The 20,901-nt window shown below is 47.5% G+C and overlaps 1 protein-coding gene across 1 annotated transcript; it reads left to right on the top strand.

Moving 5' to 3' along the window:
* Window positions 1-529: 529 nt before the first annotated feature.
* On the top strand, window positions 530-20,535 carry SPMIP7 (sperm microtubule inner protein 7; the record flags this gene model as incomplete). The annotated part of the gene is made up of 9 exons (XM_081146987.1): window positions 530-1,082; window positions 5,437-5,534; window positions 6,661-6,737; window positions 8,314-8,452; window positions 10,140-10,207; window positions 10,904-10,945; window positions 11,514-11,621; window positions 19,592-19,699; window positions 20,412-20,535. The coding sequence occupies 9 exons, from the start codon at window positions 530-532 to the stop codon at window positions 20,533-20,535; spliced, it is 1,317 nt and encodes a 438-aa protein (XP_081003113.1).
* Window positions 20,536-20,901: the final 366 nt, after the last annotated feature.

Genomic DNA, 20,901 nt, shown 5'->3' with positions numbered 1-20,901 from the left:
CGTCTTCCGCCACCTGAGTGCAGGAAAGTGTAGGAGGCCGCCTGCGAGGGCGCGTGCAGCCGGAACGCGAGGGCGTCGTGTCTCTGCTGTGCCGCAGCCGGAAGGGTTTCCCAGGGGACAGGTCCGACGGAAAGGCCTCTGTCCGGGCAGATGCGCCGAAGAACGAGCTTCCGGCCCCGAAGACTCAAGGCCCACGCGGTGCGCTGTCACCTCCTAGGGGGAGGGCCCGGGGCGCGCGCGTTCTGGCCGCTGCTAAGCAACAAGGCCTCTGTTTTGTGGTGTTTTTTACGGGTGGGGTGTGTTTTTCTGTCCTGGTCTGTTACTGCCCTGTGCGCCCCTTTGGTCGAGAGAAAAACACCCAGAAAAGAAAAAAAGAAAAGCCCTGCCCCGCCGAGCTTGAGAAAGCCAAGGCGATGCTGCCGTAAGTGCGCCAGCGCCCCGTTGTTGGAAGTATACGCCCGGAGGTCGGGAGGAGTCGTCGGAAACCCCGCGTTGGCGGTCACCGGGACCCGCAGAGGAAGCGGCGGCCATGCGGTCGCAGTGCTCACCTGGACGGGTGAGCGTCTCCGGACCGTCCATTCTTCCCGGAGCAAAGGCTGTTGAGAACAGGGACCACCCGCACTACTGCAGCCTCCTAAGGAAGATGAACATGCCTTTTGTGAAAGGCGTTGAGGACAGACATGACTGCGGCAGAATCGAAAAGAAATGCAGCTGCGCTTTTCTTAAGTTTCACCCTCAGCCGCCCTCCGCCCTGCCAGACCGTCATTTGCACCACCCCTGTCCGCGGCCGTTCGGGCCGGATTTCCCGTTGTTTCCACTTCGCGACGAAGTGCCTTTAAGGGACCCTTGTTCGCAGTGCATGAGCCCAGGCGGCGACGCCGACTTGAAGCCTGGCATTGGCAGAACCATCCCGAGCCTGGTGGATTTTAGTGACGTGAAACCGCAACAGCGCGTTCCCAGGCCAGACACGGGATTTCAGACGACCCTGAAAAGGCAAAAAATTCTATTAGAAGAACTGAAACAAGACAAAAAATGGAATTCCAGGGCAGTACCAGACATTTCTATCCGAGCAAGACTTGGAGGTAAAGTGACATTGGCTTTATAATTTTTAAACATTGAAACAAGGAAGAAGAGCTTCGATATAAGATTCGTTATTTAGTAGTTAATGTAACATAAAATTGTAAAGAACCGAATAAGATAATCTTGTTTTTAAGTTACAGATTGCAAAGAAAAGTAGTAAAAATGATACGCCTTTTATAAACCTATCTGTAAAATAATACTTGGTTTTCAAATGTTCAGTTATTAGTGTAAGTGACCAACATAAAGTATACATCAGATAATTTATTCTCAGCATATAGATAACCTAACTTACCACAAGGCAAATTATATTTTATTTTCATAATTGTGTAGCATGCCTCCTTGCCTCTCTCTCGAAAAAAAATAAATCTGATGGTTATGCAAGAATTAGGTTATGGGATGAAATGAAATGGGAAAGTAGTTGAAAGTAAACTTTGGCATCTGGTAAGAACAGGAGCTGAGGAGAAGCAACCCCTGCAGAAATAGCTCCACACAGCCCCAGAGGCACAATTGATGACACCTACCGACAGCTACACCTTATGATTCTTCTGTAGACACTCCCAGTGTCACAGGCCTGGCCCAAAAGGGCTGAGACTTCTCAGTGAAAGCCACAGGAAATGCTCCTGTATGGAAGTGTGTCTGGCAAATGGAGTGGAAAGAGATAAACATACTTGAGCATGTGGAAAGGAACAGGCCAAGTGCCGCGTCCAGAGATGCTGAGCTTCCTGTAGCACCAGAAGCTGTGCCAGGTTCCCACACCCAGCCTAGACCAGACCTCTAAGCAGAGAGTGTGGGGAGGGACAGTGGTGGCAGCAGACGGTGGAGCAGTGGGGAGTCACGGTTCCTGCGACTACATGAAGAGAAGCCATAGGCAGTTGAGACCAGAAAGGGGGTAAGAAAGAAGGTAAAGGAAATATAAATAATGCCACAATATCTCACTTCCCAGCCCTGCCCTCCAGGTAACCGCTTTTGAACCAGAAAGAGCAACTTGCAGGGATATATGCATAGGATAAAAATTATGCTTTTAATGTTCATTCCAGTTGTTGACCTAGCAGAGGGCTTAGGATAATTCCTTACTTTGGAATTTTCATAGGAAGAGTATAAGGTTCAACTACCTATTTTTAAGAGATGATTTTATAACCCATTGGAAATACTACCTGGGGAAAAACAGTATTACTAAGACTCAAATGCACTTGTGTCTACAAATGATAGATTCTAAGGTGCAAAAGTGTTTTAAGTATGTGTGTGAGGGGACCATTGGTGAGCTCCGGTCCACCTCATACAGCACTTTTCACTGATTCTGAACCAGCGACTACTTTTCTCGTCTGTCAGCAGAGGCCCTGAGCTCAGTCTTTTGCAATGTTTCAGTATACAGTAGTGCTCATTGTCCAGGGTGCTTCTTTAGAGGAACTGAGTTCATGCTTCATAGCAGACCCGATGTAGGCAAGTATACCACTTTGGTGGTAAGCAGAAAGCCCCCGCCTAGTGTTGGACTGTTTGTAAGAACTGTATTCCAACAAATTACAAGCTGACGAAATAGTTTATTAAGGCTAACTTCTGACTAAAATAGGCTTAACAGAGGTTGCACAAACAACCCAGAGCCAAACATAGAACTCCTCTAGCCTCCTTATTGCACGACCTGGATCTGTACAACAGAATTCAGAAGATAGACTCTGGGGTCAGAGTGAGGGGCTCAAACCCAGGCAGAAAGCTTACTTTCACTGTGACCATGGACTAGTTGCTAATCTCTTTATGCCTGTGTATCCTTATTTTAAAATAAGTTCACCTGCTCGTAAATACTTTATGAGATTATAGTGAGGGCCATTTAGTGTAATTCATGTAAAAATATCTGACATGAAGGAATGAACCAATAAATGTTACACATTATAAAGTTAAGCAAAGTCAAGAATTTTCAGCCCCTGCACACTTAAATTGGCAATACTACTACTTTTCTTATAAAGCTGTAAGAAATAATGAATTCAGACTTGTAAAATACTTAGCAAAATTCCTGGAACCTGGTTAGTTAAAGCATTCCGTTAATAGTATTTGTTATTAGCTATTAACATTTTCAAAGAGTAATACCTGGAGTTTGGGGATTGGTTTCAATATAATTTGTCCTAGGCTTTCAATGACTTTGTAGATCCTGGAAATAATCATTAATTATAAATAAGTACTCTCAGTTTTTAGCAAACCTAAATATGTATGATTCCAAATACATTCTGATAAGGAAGTACATCTTCTCAGAATTAATTGTATCATAGCCCAGTATGCTTTCCAGTGGGTTTTTGTAAATACCAAAGCCAAATCGTAAAAGATTAGATGGCTGTCTTGTTGCCCAGTTCCGACCTTGTCTAGACATTTAACTGGGTCAGTGGTTCTGTTTCTGTTCAGAGTTGGCTTGCTTTCTCATGCACCAATCAAGTATTCCAGACTTAAACTAATTATACTCAGACCCTTTATCGGTTGGTCTCTTTTCTTCTCCTTACAGCAGATGACACAGTAGTAGTTCTTGTCACAGAGAAAAAAGAGGTTGCCTATTGCAATCTTTGTGATTTTCCTACCTTCAGCCTCCTAATATCCATATTTATAGTTCTTTGTATGTCTTCCTACCTTTTTTTATATCGTCTTAGCTTGAGCTGCTATAACTATATACCATGGACAGGGTGGCTTAAACAACACGCCTCTGTTTCTCACAGTTCTGAAGGCTGGGAAGTCCCAGATCAAGGTGCAGCTGATTTAGTTCCTGTTGAGCGCCCTCTTTCTGGCTTGCAGAAGGCTGACCTTAGGTTGTTTTCTCTGACCTCTCTCCCTCTTCTCAGAAAGACACTAATCCTCTCATGGGAGCCCCACCCTCATGACCTCATCAAAACCTAGTTACCTCCCACCAGCCCATCTTCCAGACACTATCACATTTTGGGTAAGTGCTTCAACATAGGAATTTTGGGGTGAAAAAACATTCGCTTCATGACAACTATCTTAACCATTTTTAAGTGTAGCTCATGGTATTAAGTACAGCATGTGCAACCATCACTACCATCCATCTCCATAACTTTTTTCATCTTGCAAAACTGAAACACTGTACCCATTAAACCTTAACTCCCTAGCTCTCCCCTCCTCCTGCCCCTGGAAACCAGTTTCGCTTTCTGTCTCAATGAATTTGACTACTCTATAGAGAGATCATATAAGTAAAATCTTACAGTATTTGTTTTTCTGTGACTGTCATATTTCACTTAGCATAATGTCATCATGGACAACAATGTCTATGTCTTAGCATGTGCCCTAATTGACTTGTTAAAGCTGAATAATTTTCCATTTTAGGTATATAATCCTTTTTTTACCCATTCATCCATCAATGGACACTGGGTTGCTTCACCTTTTTGGCTATTGTGAATGATGCTGCTATGAACATACCTGTACAAATATCTCTTCAAGACCCTGCTTTCAGTTTTTAAAATATGTACCCAGGAGTGTAATTGCTAAATCTCACGGTAATTCTGTTTCATTTTTTTTAGAAACCACCACCCTGTCCCGCACAGCAGCTGCAGCATTTTTCAATCCCGCCCTCAGTGCACAATTCCAGTTTTTTGCATTCAAGGGACAGAACCCACTTGGCTGTGTGTGTGCTGCTCTTAGTGCCTTGAGTGTTGTCCTCTTGTATTTTGTAGAGGACCTTGCATCAGTGTTTAGTAAGGCATAAAGCCCAGCTTTTGGATCAGTGTAATATTGGATTCATAGAGTGAGTTTGGAAGTGTTCCCTCCTCATTAGTTTGTTTTGGGTTTCTTTTTCAGAAAAGCCTATGGAGGATTGGCGTTAATTTTTCTTTAAACATTTTGTAGAATTCACCAGTGATGCCGTCTGGCCCATAGCTCTTCTTGGTGGGTGGGTTTTTATTACCAACTCAGTCTCCTTAGTTACAGGTCTCCTCATAGTTTCCATTTCTTTGTGATTCCGCCTGGGCAGGTTGTGTGATCCTATAATTTGTCCATTTCATCGAGGCTATATAGTTTGTTGGCGTATAATTGTTCATAGTAATCTCCAATAATTGTTTTTTATTTCTGTGAAATCGGTTGTCATGTTTCCTCTCTCACTTGTGATTTTACTTACTCGAGTCTTTTTCTCTGAGTCAGTCTAGCTATTTGATGACTTTGTTGACCTTTTAAAGAGCCAACTCTTGCTTTCATTGATTTTCTCTATTTTTGTATTCTTTATTTTATATCTATGCTCTAATCTTTATTTCCTTCTTTCTGCTAGCTTTCAGTATAGTTTGTTGTTTTTATAGCTCTATGAGGAAGCATTTCTGGTGGAAGAAGACATATTTATTGCAGTTTAGCTGAAAGCATGTCCCTGCTTGTTTTCAGGTTGGACAAGCCCAGTGAAAGTCACTCCTTCAAAACCACGCCATGAAGGATGCTCAGTAAATCTCATGTACACGTTTGATGAGGAAGCAGCGTGTGCAGTAAGGTTTTCTTACTGGATGGTGTAATACAGTATTTGTAATTCATTTATTTCATTGCCTTTGTTTTTGATATTTTGAGCCTTGTAAAAATAGCTACCACTTACAAAACACCTCTTACACGTGTCGGCCACTCTGCAGACCTTCGCAGTCATTGTATGTCTTGCGTTATCTTGTGCCGTCCCTACAATTACACTTTGGGAGAGGACTGAGTAGTAGAGGCTGGTAGTGTCCAATCCAGACCCCATTACTGGCAAATGCACCTCCTCCAGGAGCAGGGAATGACAGCCGCCCAAGGCTGGCAGTCACCAGCCGGAGGACTCAGACTCTCAATGAAGCAGAACAAGTCTTAAAGCTGATGAACAGACCTGTGTCCTCTCCCAAACACACTGTATTGGAGCTACGGGAAACCAAGACAGTGTCCTGACCACATCCAGAGGGTGGGGCGGGCACAGAACACCCGCAGACACGCTCAGCGCGGTGCACAGTCAGTGAGATGTCTCTTATTAAACCACGGTGACCATTAGACTAGACTCTAAACCCGTCCAGAACGGTATCCAAACAGGAAGGTGAGTGAAAAATAGAGCTAGAAATTCGCATCCTGGAAAGAATTACTGAAAACTGAACCAAGAACCGGGGGGGGGGGGGGGAACAAGGAACAAAACTAGGCAAAGGACTGGGAACATACGGTGGGAACCTAAATGAGTCATAACCGCTAAAGGTGGTAATGGCGGTTACAGTAACAGCTAATTAGCTTCGATAACGTAAGATGAAAGATGGAAGAGTGTAATATTTCAGAACTAATGTCCTTGTATCATTAGACAAGACAGCGAAAACTTTAAAATGTGATTTCGTGGGACTGAACACTATCTGCCAACATTTAAAATTCAAGAGCTTGCTCATAAAAATCTGACTTTCTGTTAACTTTAATATACATTTTGTTCATTTTAATTTAATCCTTAGGAGCATATACACAAAATGCAAATTTCCAAGGCAATAGAGAAAAGTAGAGAAGTATGTATCTGTTGACCTAAGAGGTGCTGTTAGAAGAGAAGAGAGGTGGGGAGAGCAGAGTGTGGTGGGAGAGGACGCCGCCCACTCCGTTCACCTGTCATCTCTCTCATTCTAGGGTGATGGAGAACCACTTTCACAGCCAAGCAAAAAGTATACTGCAAAGGACTCGTTCTATAAGTCCTCTACACAGAAGTAAGAATTCCTCCAAGTAGGATTTTGATTTAAAAATTTATTTATGTTATCTTTAGTTATGTACCCCCTTTGTGTCTACATTATCCTGAATCCTGTGAGAAATTCAGAGGACAGCAGATCCAGATATTAGGTTACTTACGTTGATTGCTAAAATAAACAGGCCAAGGGAGAGTCTAAAAGAAACCTGTGTTTAGAAGAAGAGTAAAACCAAAGCAGAAGGGAAATGCCCAGACAGCGGAGATTAGTGCAGCAGGACAGGAAATGGGGGCAGAGAAAGCCTGGAAGGGAATTCATGTGCTCCTTCAAGTGCGTGGGGGCCTCCTGTGTGTCTGCCCTAAACCATGGGACTCGTCAGTGAGTAAAGCAAAGCTGTCTCAGGAAGCTCTCGTTCCAAGGGGGGTGGGCAGGAAGCGACAAGCTGGTAGGTAAATAGGTCATACCTTAGGCAGATGGGCCCATGAAAAAATGGAAGAGGTGCTGTCACCGCAGTCAGAGGTAACCAGCTTAGGAAGGGTGGTAGGAAGTTTAAGTGGCGGTTGGCTTCTGGTTGTGTTTTGAAAATAGAGCCGACACAGTATCCAGCTTGGACATGATACGTCTGAAGAAAGGAGTCAGGATGACTCCCAGGTCTGGGCTTTGCAGCTGGACATAGTGAATGTGCCACCACTTAACCCCATCGGGGCAGGTGCAGCAGGTGTGGCAGGAAAGGCCAGGAGTCGGTTTTGGACAGGCTGAGCATAGAGACATTCATTGGACATCCAGGTGGTATTTCAGTTACGCAGTGGGTGCTCTGATCTGGAGTTTGGGGGAGAGGGCTGCGTGCGCCAGATACTCCTAGGTGTCACAGTGTGTAGGTGGGTACATAAAGCCACGTCGCTGGACAGGGCACCAAGGGAGGCGTGCCCTGAGAGGTAGAGGGCTAGAGTCCTGGCATCTCTCCATAGTGATTTCCTTTTGTAAATTGGATGGTGTAGGTATACGCAGTAGTTTCCTGCTGCTGTGTAACAGATGAGCACAAATTCAGCAGCTTTAACCCTCACTGTGATCTCACGGTTCTGCAGCTCAGAAGCCCAGGCACGCCGCACCTGGGCTAGCGCTCAGGGTCCTCAGGGTCGGCCGCAGCTGCACCCTCATCTTCCAGGTCACTCAGGTGGTTGGTAGGATCCAGCTCACTGCAGCTGTAGGACGCACACCATGTGCTCGAGGACAGCTGTGGAGTGTCGGCTGCTGTTTTTGTCTCCTTAGGACTCACCAGTTTAGATCCAACCCACTTAGAATCATCTCCCTTTTGACGAGCTCAAATTCAGCTGGTGAGGGACCCTAGTTACGTGTGCACAGTCCCTTTGCCTATGAAGTTGCCATACAAAGTATCAGGAGACTGATCTGTCACATCCACCTGCTCCGCCCACACCCGAGGGGAGATGATTATCTGTGGCATGTACAGTGTATGGGGGGGGGGGTGAAGCAGGAATCTTGGGGGACACCTGAGAATTCTGCCTGCAACATTGTGTGACGTTGTGATGATACCAATTGAATATGTACTTTTCATAAAGTGTCATCACTAATAATTTCATAGGGCTTATGAAAGTGTTCCTTGGGACAAGATGCTGCCACCAAAGCTCGATCCAGAAGAAACAACAGTGGAAAAAGCCGCCGACCTTGTCTCACAGTGTTTCACCCTGAAGAGATACGAGAGCACGCCAGCCTTAACCCAGGTCAGAGCTCATCCGGCAACAACATACTGACTGCTGAACCGAACTCCCACACGCTGGGCGACAGGAAGACTTGTTTATTGTTAAGAATTATGGAAAGACCAAGTAAATACATACACGTGTGGCACTGACAGCGCCTTAGTCATAAACGTCACCAATGACCTCAGACACTTAATAGTATCTGTATGATATTTTAGAATTTCATTTAAGATAGCCTCTTTCTCAAAAGCCGTTTGCACTGGCAGTGTTTATTTAAAAACTGAAAAGAAGGAGAACTGAGGACACAGAGAAGTGACTGCAGTGGAGGACCCGGCCCGAGGGCAGCGTCTGACCCTGACTCTAGAGCTAAGCCCTGTGCTTTCGAGACAGAGTGGGCACGTCCACGAATTGCAGAGCTCTCCTCAGCTAGTGAACAAAGCAGGCCTGGTTGTCCATAGAGATGGCCATTCTTTCATTTCTGAGCACCAGGAATTCATCTCAGGGATTCTCATGGCCACACCACAGCCGGGGGCTCTTCCTGAAGTGTGGCCTCTCCTGTGACTCTGCTGATGTACAGAGTGAACCCATCCTTCCTGGCCTGGCACGTGCCAAGTTTTCCATTACCTGCCCACGGCCTCTCCTCAGCTCCTCCTCAGCCCCACCTTGCCTCCTGCTCTTCCAGGTCCTCCTCCAGCCCCACCCACACGCAGCCCACCACCCACGGGCGCCCTCCTGCTACACTCGTCACCCATCCCCCATCACAGCACAGCCAGCTGACCTCCCAGCCCTCATGTCCCCGGGCTCTTCCTCAGGCTCTGTCTTTGCAAATAGTGCTCTCCTGCCTTCGACCTTGTGTTTTCCAGGCTTAATCCCAGAACCTACCAGATCTTATCTTAGCCCCACTTTCAACCTCCTAACATTCCTGCCTGTGCTAGCAAATCTCCTATCTCCGCCCTCGGCCTTTCCTGCCGAATCCCATTTCTCAGAAGTGTGACAGGCCCTGGGACTAGTGCTCATAACAAAGTTTGTAATATCTATAAAACCCATAGGACTGAAAATGAAGCCGATGGCACTGTGTATGGGCCTAGACACGGACCCTAAGAGGTGCATTATCTTGAAAACTTCTCGAGCATTGACAGAAAGGTGCTAAGGGAGGAAGAACGGCTCTCAGTCTCATTGTGGGGTTTTCACTTAGAAATTAAAGCAGATTAAAGCACAGAGAGGTGCCTGGCTCATAACCATCTTTAAGGGTCTCGGCTCCATGGAGCTTATGCCTTCGTACATTGGTCATTTTATTACATATTGTCCAGTGTTGGACAATACTGGTGCCCAAAGTCCTTGCTGGCTAGGTGAGGCTCCAAGCTCGGTCTGGGCTGGATAGGAAAGGGGAGATGGGCTGCGGCTAAGGGGGATCCAGGTTGGCAGTCTCAGGTGAAAACCAGTCAGGCCTTCCTCCAGGGCTCGTTCTGAAGGGGGCGGGGATTGAGGCAGACTCCAGCTAAGCAAACAAACTGAAGTTCAGGGTCTGAGACCAGGGCCGAGACCAGGAGTGGCTCTGGAGCAAACCCTAGAGTTGGGTGCTTGTCCCCAGTGCTTTTCGTGTGCTGCCTGGGCTGGGCTCTGATGGGAGAGCAGGTAAGGCCACTGGAGTTAATGTGCTAGAAACCACAGTGACTCGTTCATTAAGCGTCATCCATTCTGATGGTTTCAGATGGTCGGTGGACTCTGGGACAGATTTCAAACAAGATCTTTCTTGGCACCAGTCAAACCAGTTAATTTGTAAGTTTTATCCTAACGTTCTTATCCCAAGATTTTCCGCTGTCGCGTATTTACCATCAGGAGTTCGATGCTCTAGCCCGTGGTTGGAAAGTGTCCAGAGGCCCACAGACCTCACCCCAGTTCATTGCTCAGTCCCGCAGCCGCCTCGTGCTGTCTGTTAATCCCCCTAAAGTCTAGACTGTTTAGTACACACAACAGTTTAACTATCAGGAGCTTCACAAAGACGTGGAATTCTAAGGTGACAGAATTGGTGAACTTCAGGGACTATAAATTATTTTTATCAAGCTTTGTGTCATTACAAATCCTTCCACGTGAATCATTTTTTTCATTTAGTCTAAAAAAATGTCATTTCTGCTTTAGAAAGTTGCTTTAGCTTTGTTCTCACTACAACCCACAATCCACGTCTGATCACCAAGGAGTGTACAGCAGAAGAGAAACGCACAAGGGAGGTTCACACTGGAGCTAAATCATGGCGTCAGCAAAGATGTGTCCCTAAGAGCTTGGAGTTGATCTGTGTTTGATTTTCACTTAAAACTACATCTTTAAATGATTTCTGTTTAAAATTAGAAACTTTTAGAGGCCAATTCCTATGAGATGGCTCTGAAGACTTTATTTTCACTTGAATAAGAAAAATACTATTGAGGTTTTATAAGTTAATAACAATAACTCAATGGCCCATATTTTCTCTTTTTCAAGTGTGAGTCCAAGTTCTAGAAGCAAATACATTCCTCTCTACACGTAAGTAATGTTTCCTAATATTTAAGAATTACTAGACTTACTTTTTATGATAACGTAAGCTTTCTCACCAATTTCTAACATTTCCCCAGCATGGTACCTGTTTAATGGGAGGACTTTCATCAGAGATCTGTTACAGATTTCAGTACAGACAGACACACTGCTGTCTGCCAGGGTCCTAGGCACCTGCTCCAGGTTTCATCTCCACAGGAGCCCTGTTCACTTTGCAGGTCCTGCTCATCTCTACCTTGCCCCACGCCGCCTCCCAGGATCCAAAAATGGGTTGTCCCAGGGCTGCAGAGACAGCCTTTCATGCTCAGAAACACCAACCCACCGTCACTCTCACTCTGGCCCAAACCTGAACTCACAGGAGTCTGGCAACTCCTGTTCTGGAAAAGGGAGACCTGCCTTTATTTTTTAGGCAAATTGCTGCTTCATCATGCCTTTATTTTCTTGCATTTTCAATTTTTGATATATTTTAGCAAATAAGATTTTGGAGGGGAAGCTAGGACACTTTATTTCTTCAGTATTTATTATAAAGAGACCCACGTCTTTTCTTTCACGTGGATAGGGGCCATGTGCAGTCCACCAATGCTGACGACATTGACAACCCCTCCGGGGACATCTCGTCTCTGGCCACACCTCGGAGCTCCAGAATCCTCTGCTCAAACACAAGTCGGTGAGTCTACTCGTAATCCTCCTGACTTTATTCAAGGGTGAGAAGTGGTGATGAATTTTATTATGAATGAAGGAATAGAGCATGGCCTGCTGTTGGACACAGCATAGGGGGAACCGTGCCCGTTTCCTGATGAGATGTAGTTTGTCTGAGGAGGTTACAGTTTTAGGCTCAGACTAAGCTAGGCACCTTGGGGGGGGTGGTGGTGGTGGTGTGTGTGTGTGTGTGTGTGTGTGTGCGCGCATGTGTATGTGTATGCATGTGTATATGCATGTATGTGTGTATAAGTGTGCATGTATGTGCATGTGTATGTATAAGTATATGTGCGTATGTGTATGTGTGTGCATATGTATGTGTATGTGTATATGCATGTAAGTGTGTGTGCGTGTACGTGTATGTGTGTGTGTGTAAGTATGTGTATGGACACTTGCTTTTACCGTGGGAATGCTGAGGCTCAGAAGGGACTTCCCCAGCATTCACAAGGCACTCTGCTGTAAGCTGAAGTCCTGAGCTCTTTTTGTGATGCCACTGAGCTGGTAAATGCCATGGTGTTGATTGTACCGTCAGTGTCTGTAATGACTGACAGACCGGCAGAGGCTTCCATGCAGAGCCACAGTGGGACCCCCAGTAGTATTTTAAATGTTGACTGTTTTCTATTTTTTAAAAATATCAGCTGTGCCCATGATAGGAACAAGTTAAATTTCACATTAGTTACCATCAGACAATACCTTCAGTAGTGGTCAAATGCAATACACTGTATCCTGCAATGATTTTATATTTTTCTATCTCATCTTTTCTGACTATTAAATCCTTTTGACCACTTGACCAAACTATAAAATATGTTTCAAAAGTAAATTTGGTTTTAAAATATAGTTATACAACTTATCTCACTTAAATGTCTGTCTACTTCAACCAAAAGGGGAGAAAAACATACATAGAATGTTAAGAACTGTGGAAATACAAAGATAAAAAAGACAAAGACTTTGCCCTCACGACACTTAAAACTGTGAAGGGCTGATGAGCTCTGTGCACAAATGCTGACAGTAGAAAGCAGGGTGAAGTCAGACCCTAAGAGCCAGCTGGGGGCCCGCAGCTCCCAGTTATAGGGAGGATCCCTTTCTCCCTGGGAACCTGGAGGCTGTGATGTGGAGCTGAGTCCTGGGGAAGGACCAGCTGGTGTGATTCTCCCATAAATTCTGAAAGGAATTTATTGCTGGTAATGTAGTAATTCTAAAAATTTAAAGGAAGGACATGGGACAAACCAATTTAAAAATATTCGACAGCCATAAACATTTAATGATTCTCCTTTGAAATGTACATTTGAATTTTGAATAGTTTTATGAAACATTCTTGCTGTAAAACATTGAAACACTCTCTTGGGTCCTTCTTCAAAGGGAATGAAGAGCAGCCTGGTGGTAGTTTTAAATTTGATGTGAAATTTACCGTTTAACATAAACAAATTTGGGGGCAGGCCATTCTACCTCATTTTGCTGTTAATTCTGTTTTTTTGTTGTTATATATTGGTTTCAGGTGTACAGCTTAGTGGTTAGACAGTCTTATACTTTACATGGTGTCCCCTCCGTATTTCCAGTACCCACTGGCCCTTACTTCCCGTGACTCCTGTGTAACTGCCGATTTGTGCGTCTTAGTCCCCTCACCCTTTTCACCCGGCCCCCCAACCTGCTCCCCTCTGGCAGCCGTCAGTCTGTTCTCTGTATCTATCAGTCTTTCCATTTTGTTTGTTCATTTGTTTTATTAGATTCCACATGTAAGTGAAATTACAGGGTATTTGTCTTTCTCTGACTGGCTTATTTCACCTAGCATAATACCCTCTGGGTCCATCCTGCTGTCCCAAAGGGTAAGATTTCCTTCTTTTTTATGGCCAAGTAGTATTCCATGGTGTAAATGTCCCACTGCTTTTTAATCCACTCATCTACGGATGGGCACTTGCTTCCATAGCTTGACTATTGTAAATAGTGCTGCTGTGAACACAAGGGTGGATATATTCTTTCGCATTAGTGTTTCAGGATTCTTAGGATATATCCCTAGGAGTGGAATCACTGGGTCATAAGGCGGCTCCATGTTTCAGCTTTTCAGGAACCTCCACACTGTTTTCCAAAGCGGCCGCACCAGTCTGCATTCCCAGAAGTGTACTAGGGTCCCCTTTCCCCACATCCTCACCAGCACGTGTTTGTTGGTTTGTTGATGGAGCCATTCTGACAGGTGTGAGGTGAGACCTCACTGTGGTTTTGATTTGCATCTCTGATGATTAGCGACGTTGAGCATCGTTTCATATGTCTGTTGACCATCTGTGTCTCCTCTTTGGAGAAGCATCTATTCAGGTCCTTTGCCCATTTTTTAATTGGATTGTTTGTGGGGTTTTTGGTGTTGAGTAGTGTAAGTTCCTTATAAATTTTGGATGTTAAGCCCCTATCAGATGGATCATTGGTGAATATGTTCTCCTAGTCACTGAGTTGTCTCTCTTTTGCTGATGATTTCCTTTTCTGTGCAAGACTTTTTAGTTTGATGTAGTCCCATTTGTTTATTTTTTATTTGTTTCCCTTGCCTCGGGAGATAAATGAGTGAATCAGGCAAAAGAATTGAAGACATTAACTGTAGTTACACAATTTGGGCACTAGAGGGCCTGCAAGGTTGCAGAGTTTCTTCTTTCCATTAGGTTTCAATTTTTAACATAATCTTAACCTTCAAAAAAATATATTTATCTTTATTGTTGAGAGTATCACAGATGTCCCCCATTTCACAAAGAAGTGCTTTCCAATTTCATTATGAAGTGTGGATAGATACAGAACTGAACTAGGTAGTGTCACATGTTCCATCTGAAGTGAAATAATAGATAGATGCCATGTCTCACCTAGCTAAAAATAGGGTGTTTCACTAACATGTTTCAGCACTGTGTGCTCCTAGCTAAAGATACAATGTTTCACTAACATGTTTCAGCACTGTGTGCTCCTAGCTAAAGATACAATGTTTCACTAACATCTTTCAGCACTGTGTGCTCCTAGCTAAAGATACAATGTTTCACTAACATCTTTCAGCACTGTGTGCTCCTCCCAGCCTCCTCACTTGGCCTCACATCTGACTTGGTGCCTATCCTTGGCTCCCCTTGCTTTGTAATCTCACTACATATACATGAATGTCCAAGTAAAATATCACATCGTGTCTATAAAACCACATTGAGCCAACAAGCAACACAATGGGATGTCATTTGCATAAAGTCCAAAACCCACAACAGGTGAACTTCGGACTGTGTGCCTGGGAGGTAGTAGGGCTCCATCCTGTTCAGGAGCAAGCAGGGCGCCCCCTGTGGCCTCATCCTAAACTTTCTTAGGAATGAATACCTTTGTGATGCTATCCTTAGGGTTCTCCTCACAGTTCCTGACCTTACTCCTGGTGGGCCAGCTGCACCAGCCCCGCCCTTCCACACAGGCCACACCTCACGCAGAATCAGGACACAGACCGTGAAGGCAGCACCATGGAAGGGTCACCGGTTTCCCTACAGGGCGGATGCTTTCACATTTCCCTAACTAATGGATTTGTTTTCTGGTCACCAGTTATCCGACATGACCAATATTTTTTAAATTGGTGTTGATTGTACTTGTAGTTTAGAAAATCGGTTTTTAAAAATTATTGTAGAACTAAATCTGACCATAATAGGAAAAAAGTACAGAAAAAGTGCAGAAGAACTAATAACAATTAAGCTATGACCACACTGTCACACAAGACATACCCTGTTAAGACCCTGGTGTGTTCCTGTGAGGCACCTTGGGTCTTCCTGCAGCCCAGGTCCAAGGGGCTCTGAATAGAAGTTCCTTCTGCCGGCCGGACACTTCTGCCCCTTCAGAGAACTCTCACTTCTACATCATTGGGTTTTAAAAGAATGTAGAGTCAGAGGGGTGGGAAGAGGCTCTATCCCCACCTTACAGAGGAGATGGCTGAGCTGGGAGAACTGATGTCAGGGCCAATCACTCATCTCAGGAGCAGCTGAGAACGTAGCCTCCTAGTCCCTGGGAGGCTGGAATGAGGCTCCTGCACCCAGCCCTCCCCCGAACAGGTATTCTGTGCCCCTGCTGAAGGGACAGGCACAGATTCTCAGAACAGGGAGAAACACATACACTGGGCGATGATGATTATATGATAAAACTAATTCCTCAACATACCTGAGGCCCAGCGCCTCTCACATCCACAGAAGCACAGTCCAGTGACCGAAACAAGGCTGTTTGCTGGGGTTTCTCACTGAGCAGTAAAAGCAGGTGGGTGAAAACTCACATGGCTCCCCTTTTCCCTAGCTGTGCCCCACCCCAGTGTCCCCTGCAACCCCGCCTCAGTCCCCCCTAAGACCCAGCCTGGGCCATCTGTGCACCCCCCCACTTCTTCCCACCTCCCAGTCTGCACTGTGCCAGCTCTGTACCCAGGTAACGTCCCCCCACCCCAGGGGAGCTGCTTTCCCAACCGCTGGAGGAGTGGCTGGAAGCTTCAGGTCCTGTCTGAGGTTACAGGCTGGCAGGGGCAGCCCTGGGGTAAATGCCAGCTGCTCTGGGCTCGGATCCGATGCCCCTTTCTGTGTCTCCCTCACCCCCCCCCCCCACTTACTTTGCCCCACTGGTGTTCATTCAGCCTCTAAATGAGTATTTAAATTTTACTCCTTACTGTGGCAGCTGTCAGGAGTCGGCATGGTTTCTACCTGGATCTGTACCTGACAGAGCAGTGCTTTGTAAAGGACAGTTGAGTGGACTTGAACTCACACCCTCCCTGAATGACCACTGCCCCTCGACCTGGCAGAGCTGCCCTGGTTCCGCAGGAAGTCCTGGGTTCGAGGGCACAGGGCATCTCCCAGCAGGTGGACCTTCATCCCTGTCCTGGTCTCTGGGCGGGGTCAGCTCTGCCACTTGCCTGCTGAGTCAGCTCTGGGCACATTCCTTAGACTTTCCCTAAAGCCTCAATTCCTGCATCTAAGGAATGGGCCTGACCAGCGACACAGTGCACTGTGAGGATTAAATAGTCCATTCACCGAGCATCTAAAAGGTGCCCGGGGTACAGTGCTCACCCCATGAGTATTAGTCATGTCTGTCATCCAGAGACGTGCACACAGAGGTTCTAATCCATGTGCCATGGCCTGTATTCTACAGAGAACATACTCTTCTCTGTTTCCTGATAGTCTGTTTAGCTCTTGATGACATACCATCCGTGCTCTCTTTTCTGATATGCTAAACCTTTTATATTCTGAAGTTATTTAATTTCTATTTTATTGTGCTTTGTTGAACGAGACCAATTCATAGTAAACCTAGGAAATAATTTAGTCCAATTTACCCAGTAGTAAAACGTCCGGGTGTATTTTGGGAACTGGGGTACAGAACGTGTTCAGGGGACTAGAAAGTGGAGCGAAGGCGAAAGTGAGGACTCTTATTTTTAGATGGGTCCTGCTGCTCCCTGCTGTCCTGAGACAGGGCTCTGGGCATGCACCTCATCCGGAATCCATCTTAGAGGCTGCATATTCCACTGTCTTTAATAACTTTGCTCCACCTGAAAAATAGTGTCATCTATGAGCCATCTGTGGAGAGTCCACCAGTGACTGTCCTCGTAGTGCTATGAGTCAGCACAGTACTGTTAGGGTGGAGAAAACGTCCCTGTGACGCCCTTCAGAGGTGCATTGGTGGGATTTGGGGGCAGTGTGGGGAGGACCTGCCTTTTCCCACAGGGGAAAGTTCATTATGCAGCTTAGCTCCTCGGGCCTGGCAGCCTGCTGCTCACTCAGGCTCCTCGCTCCTGGTGCATTGTGATTAGAGGTGATGTAATAGAATATAACAGAATGTGATAGAATATAAACCCAACGGGATAGAAGTGAGAGTTCTCTGAAGAGGCACAAGTGTCGGCAGGCGGAAGAACTTCTGGATAATGGGAGAGAAGAGAACATCAGTGCCCTGCCTCCCACGGCTCGTGGAGCTGCATGTTTTACATCCAGCCCTTCTCAGGACTGATGAGCGGCTGCTGCTGGCTGACTCCTCAGCTGCTTGGGCAGCTGTGACTCAGAGGTGCTCACTCTGCAGGTGTCCGGGGCGTGGATACAGGCGGGGACTTCCTCCATACCACACATGGGAGCCTTTGTGGGTGTCTGGGGAGAGCGCACCCAGAAAACAGTTTTCCCGCTTTTTGGTTGTCTTTCTGACACACAGCCGCACGTGTACAAGAAAACTCCAAGACACCCGGAAGGACACTTCCCAGAATTTGGTGCTGGTCCCCTCCCCGGTTTCTCCAGCAAACCCGAGACTGTGGCTCTAAAACAGATGCTTCCAAACCCCACCCCACCTAGAATTACCTGGAGGGTCTTAGGAAGCCCAGTTCCCAGGTCACAGCCTCACCAGCCCAGTCAGAACGGCCGGTGTTGGGAGTCGGGCGTCGGCGCCTTAGAGGAGCCCCCACGAGCCTGTGCAGCAGTGTCTGAAACGCGCTGTCCCGGCGTCTGGACGGCTGCCCACACTGGGCTGACTCTGCCTGCTCCACCCGTTGGGAGCCTGTGTGCACGTTTCTGATTTCTTTAAAACCTCGTACTTCTACTAACAGTAGTTAGCACCTAAGTGCAAAGCTCTGCTGGCTGCTCTCGCCTTCTCTGAGTCCCTTTCTCCCCAGGGTGCCCCTGAGAGCCTGGCGGTGTCTCCCAGCTGCAGGGGCTGGGTGAGGCCCAGGGCTTTCCCTCCCTGAGTAAACCTCAGGTTGCTCGAGGTGTTGAGTGGGTTTGGGGTGGAGGGTACTTGGCCCCCTCTGACTTGGGCTGTCTGTGCTGCCCTTGCCCTGGATGTGACCTCTCGCTGCTCGGTAGGTGTCCCGACTGTCCCCACAAGCCTGAGAGTCATCACATACAGTCACAGACAACCCCTGGGAAGACACATGGGAGGCGTGTTAGGGACGGGAGTTTCTCTCTAACACACAGTCGGTGCTCTGAAGGCCACCAAGGGGCTGCGATCTGAGCCGCACCTTTTCCCCAGAGACACTTTCACCAGGAGGGTCCCACTTCCCTGTCACCCATCCTCGGGGTTTGGTGGCTCAGGTAGGATAAGGAGCCCCCCCCCCGACATCACGCTCTCAGAGAGGGGCCAAGGGATGGGGTCCACGCTGAGTGCGCGGGAGTGGCAGCCGGCCCCGGCCCTCTCGGTGCTCAGGGCATGTCATGCTGCTGGCGTCTGTGTCCCTCTGGAGCAGCCCCAGAAGCTGAGGCCTCGCAGGAGAGGAGGCTGAGAGCTGAGCGCCAGAAAGGTGGCGCGCTGTTGGGGTGACCTCACCCCTGCACACAGCATGTTCTTGCTCCTTGGAGCACGTCCCCCAGCCCCTGAGGTGAAGGCCCGTGTCTGAAGCAGCTCACACTGAGCCTCCTCCCCGCAAAAGGCGCGCCGAGCACAGCATGTCGCGTGCTATAAACGCAGCAGAGATGCTGCTCTCAGGTGGGTACTGAGCTGTTGTCCTGAATGCTGGTTTGACTGTAGACAGGGGTTTTCTACACACACATTTTGTGTTTATCTTGTCTCCTCGCTGGCTGGAGGGAAACCGGTGGGGAAGCAGAGGAGTAAGTGGGGCTGCGTTTAACCGTGAGATCAGCCATACGGCGCACAGTGGTGACAAGGAGGAAATATTATTTAAAAACACGGTTACATCCCCTTGCACTGGAGTCGGCCTTGAGTTCTGCATGGGGCACAATCTGCTGTGTCAAGAGCAGGCTCTGCCCTCATGAGGAAACGAGCTCAGCAGCGAATTATGTTCATAAAATACGTGAAAATGCAAATGATAAGAAAACGTGGATCCAAGGTGAGTTTCTTCAGGCCTGGAGGAGAGCTGCAGCAGCCGACTTCGGACCTTCCAAAGGACAAAGCCGCTGGACCGCTCCTGCCTGTTTCCAGGTTTGGGTGCTGGTAACCACGAGTATTTCACATCATAATCCTCCCCCCCTTAACCCTTTCCTCCAGCTCTGCCAACATTCCTGGGTACACAGGGAAGGTCCACTTCACAGCCACCCACCCGGCAAACTCCCATATCCCGGCAGCGGCCCCCTCAGTGGACTCCGAAGTGCACCGGTGAGTGTGGGACCCACTCCTCAGTCTGCCCGGACAGTGGGGCACCTCGTGACGCCATGCATCACAGAGCAGTTAATACCTGGTCTGAAAATGGGGTGCTGAGTCCAGAGGGATGGAGAGCTCCTTCCCCTGCTGCTGCTAAGAGCAGGGGGGCACTGCCCGGATGCTGAGAGTGTGTCAGAGCCACTCTGTGTTTGAAAAGTCATCTTTCTCGGCTGATGTTTTGCGTCCAGTCAGTCTTCTCTCAAGATGCATTTTCAGATGTCACACACCCCTTTCCAAAGGCCGGCCTGGCAGAGTTGTAGGTAGTTCATGTGCTTCATTCTATGTGAAGGACCTAAGGAAACAGTGTCAAGTTAAATTCCTCACATCTGTCCTTTAGACGCTGTCCCCAGGTGCTGGGGTGGGACTCTAGGCGGGTAAGTCGGGGAGGGTCCAGCTCAGAGGTGCTCTCCGAGGGGAATGAGAGCGTTCTGGTTCCTCGCTTTTGTCACAATCCGTCTTCTCTCCCGAAAGATCTCAGGCCTCACCCCCACATCCTGATGGGCTGCACCTTCCCGGCCGTGCAGTCCGGCTCTCCGGGGTTGCTCATGTGTTTCAGAGAAATCTGCTTCTACATGGAAACTTCCCCCCACGGTCACTGTGGCTCTTACTGCAGCTTATGTTTGTATGTTTATTTGATGTGTCAGTTTTTATTTCTACTCTTTTTCAGTGTCTTACGGGAAGAGATGGCGGTTGACCTCTTCCGTCGCCAGGCACCCCTGTCCCGATTGGTCACAACCGTAAAGCCCTACAACCCCTTCAGTGATAGGAAGAGAGAAACCGCAGGCTACTGAAGGGCAGCGTCCAGTGAGACTGACCTCAGCCTGGGGAGGTGCTGTCCACGATCCCTGGGAATAAAGGACGCAGGGGCCCCGCAGCTGCATGAGGCTGGAGGCTCTTTTCCGACTGAGACGGGTCTGGGGCCCAGCCCTGGTCGCCGGCAAGCCCTGCGATGCCACCGTTCCACACAAGCGGCCGAAGTAGTCTGAGGCCTCCCGTGGTGAGGGGTCTATTGGAGAAGACTCCTCTTAGTGGGGTGCTCGGCCTCCTAGGGGTTCATGTCTTGACCAGGTCAGTGCAGTTGTTTGTAGCGTAGATGACAGGTTGTCACAATGACAGCATCCAGTCCAGGTCCACCTGTTGTCAGTGGGGAAACCTGT

The sequence above is a fragment of the Miniopterus schreibersii genome, assembly GCF_964146895.1.
Source record: "Miniopterus schreibersii genome assembly, chromosome: 9".
Classification (NCBI taxonomy): Eukaryota; Metazoa; Chordata; class Mammalia; order Chiroptera; family Miniopteridae; genus Miniopterus; species Miniopterus schreibersii.
This window is presented reverse-complemented; position numbering and strand designations above follow the sequence as displayed.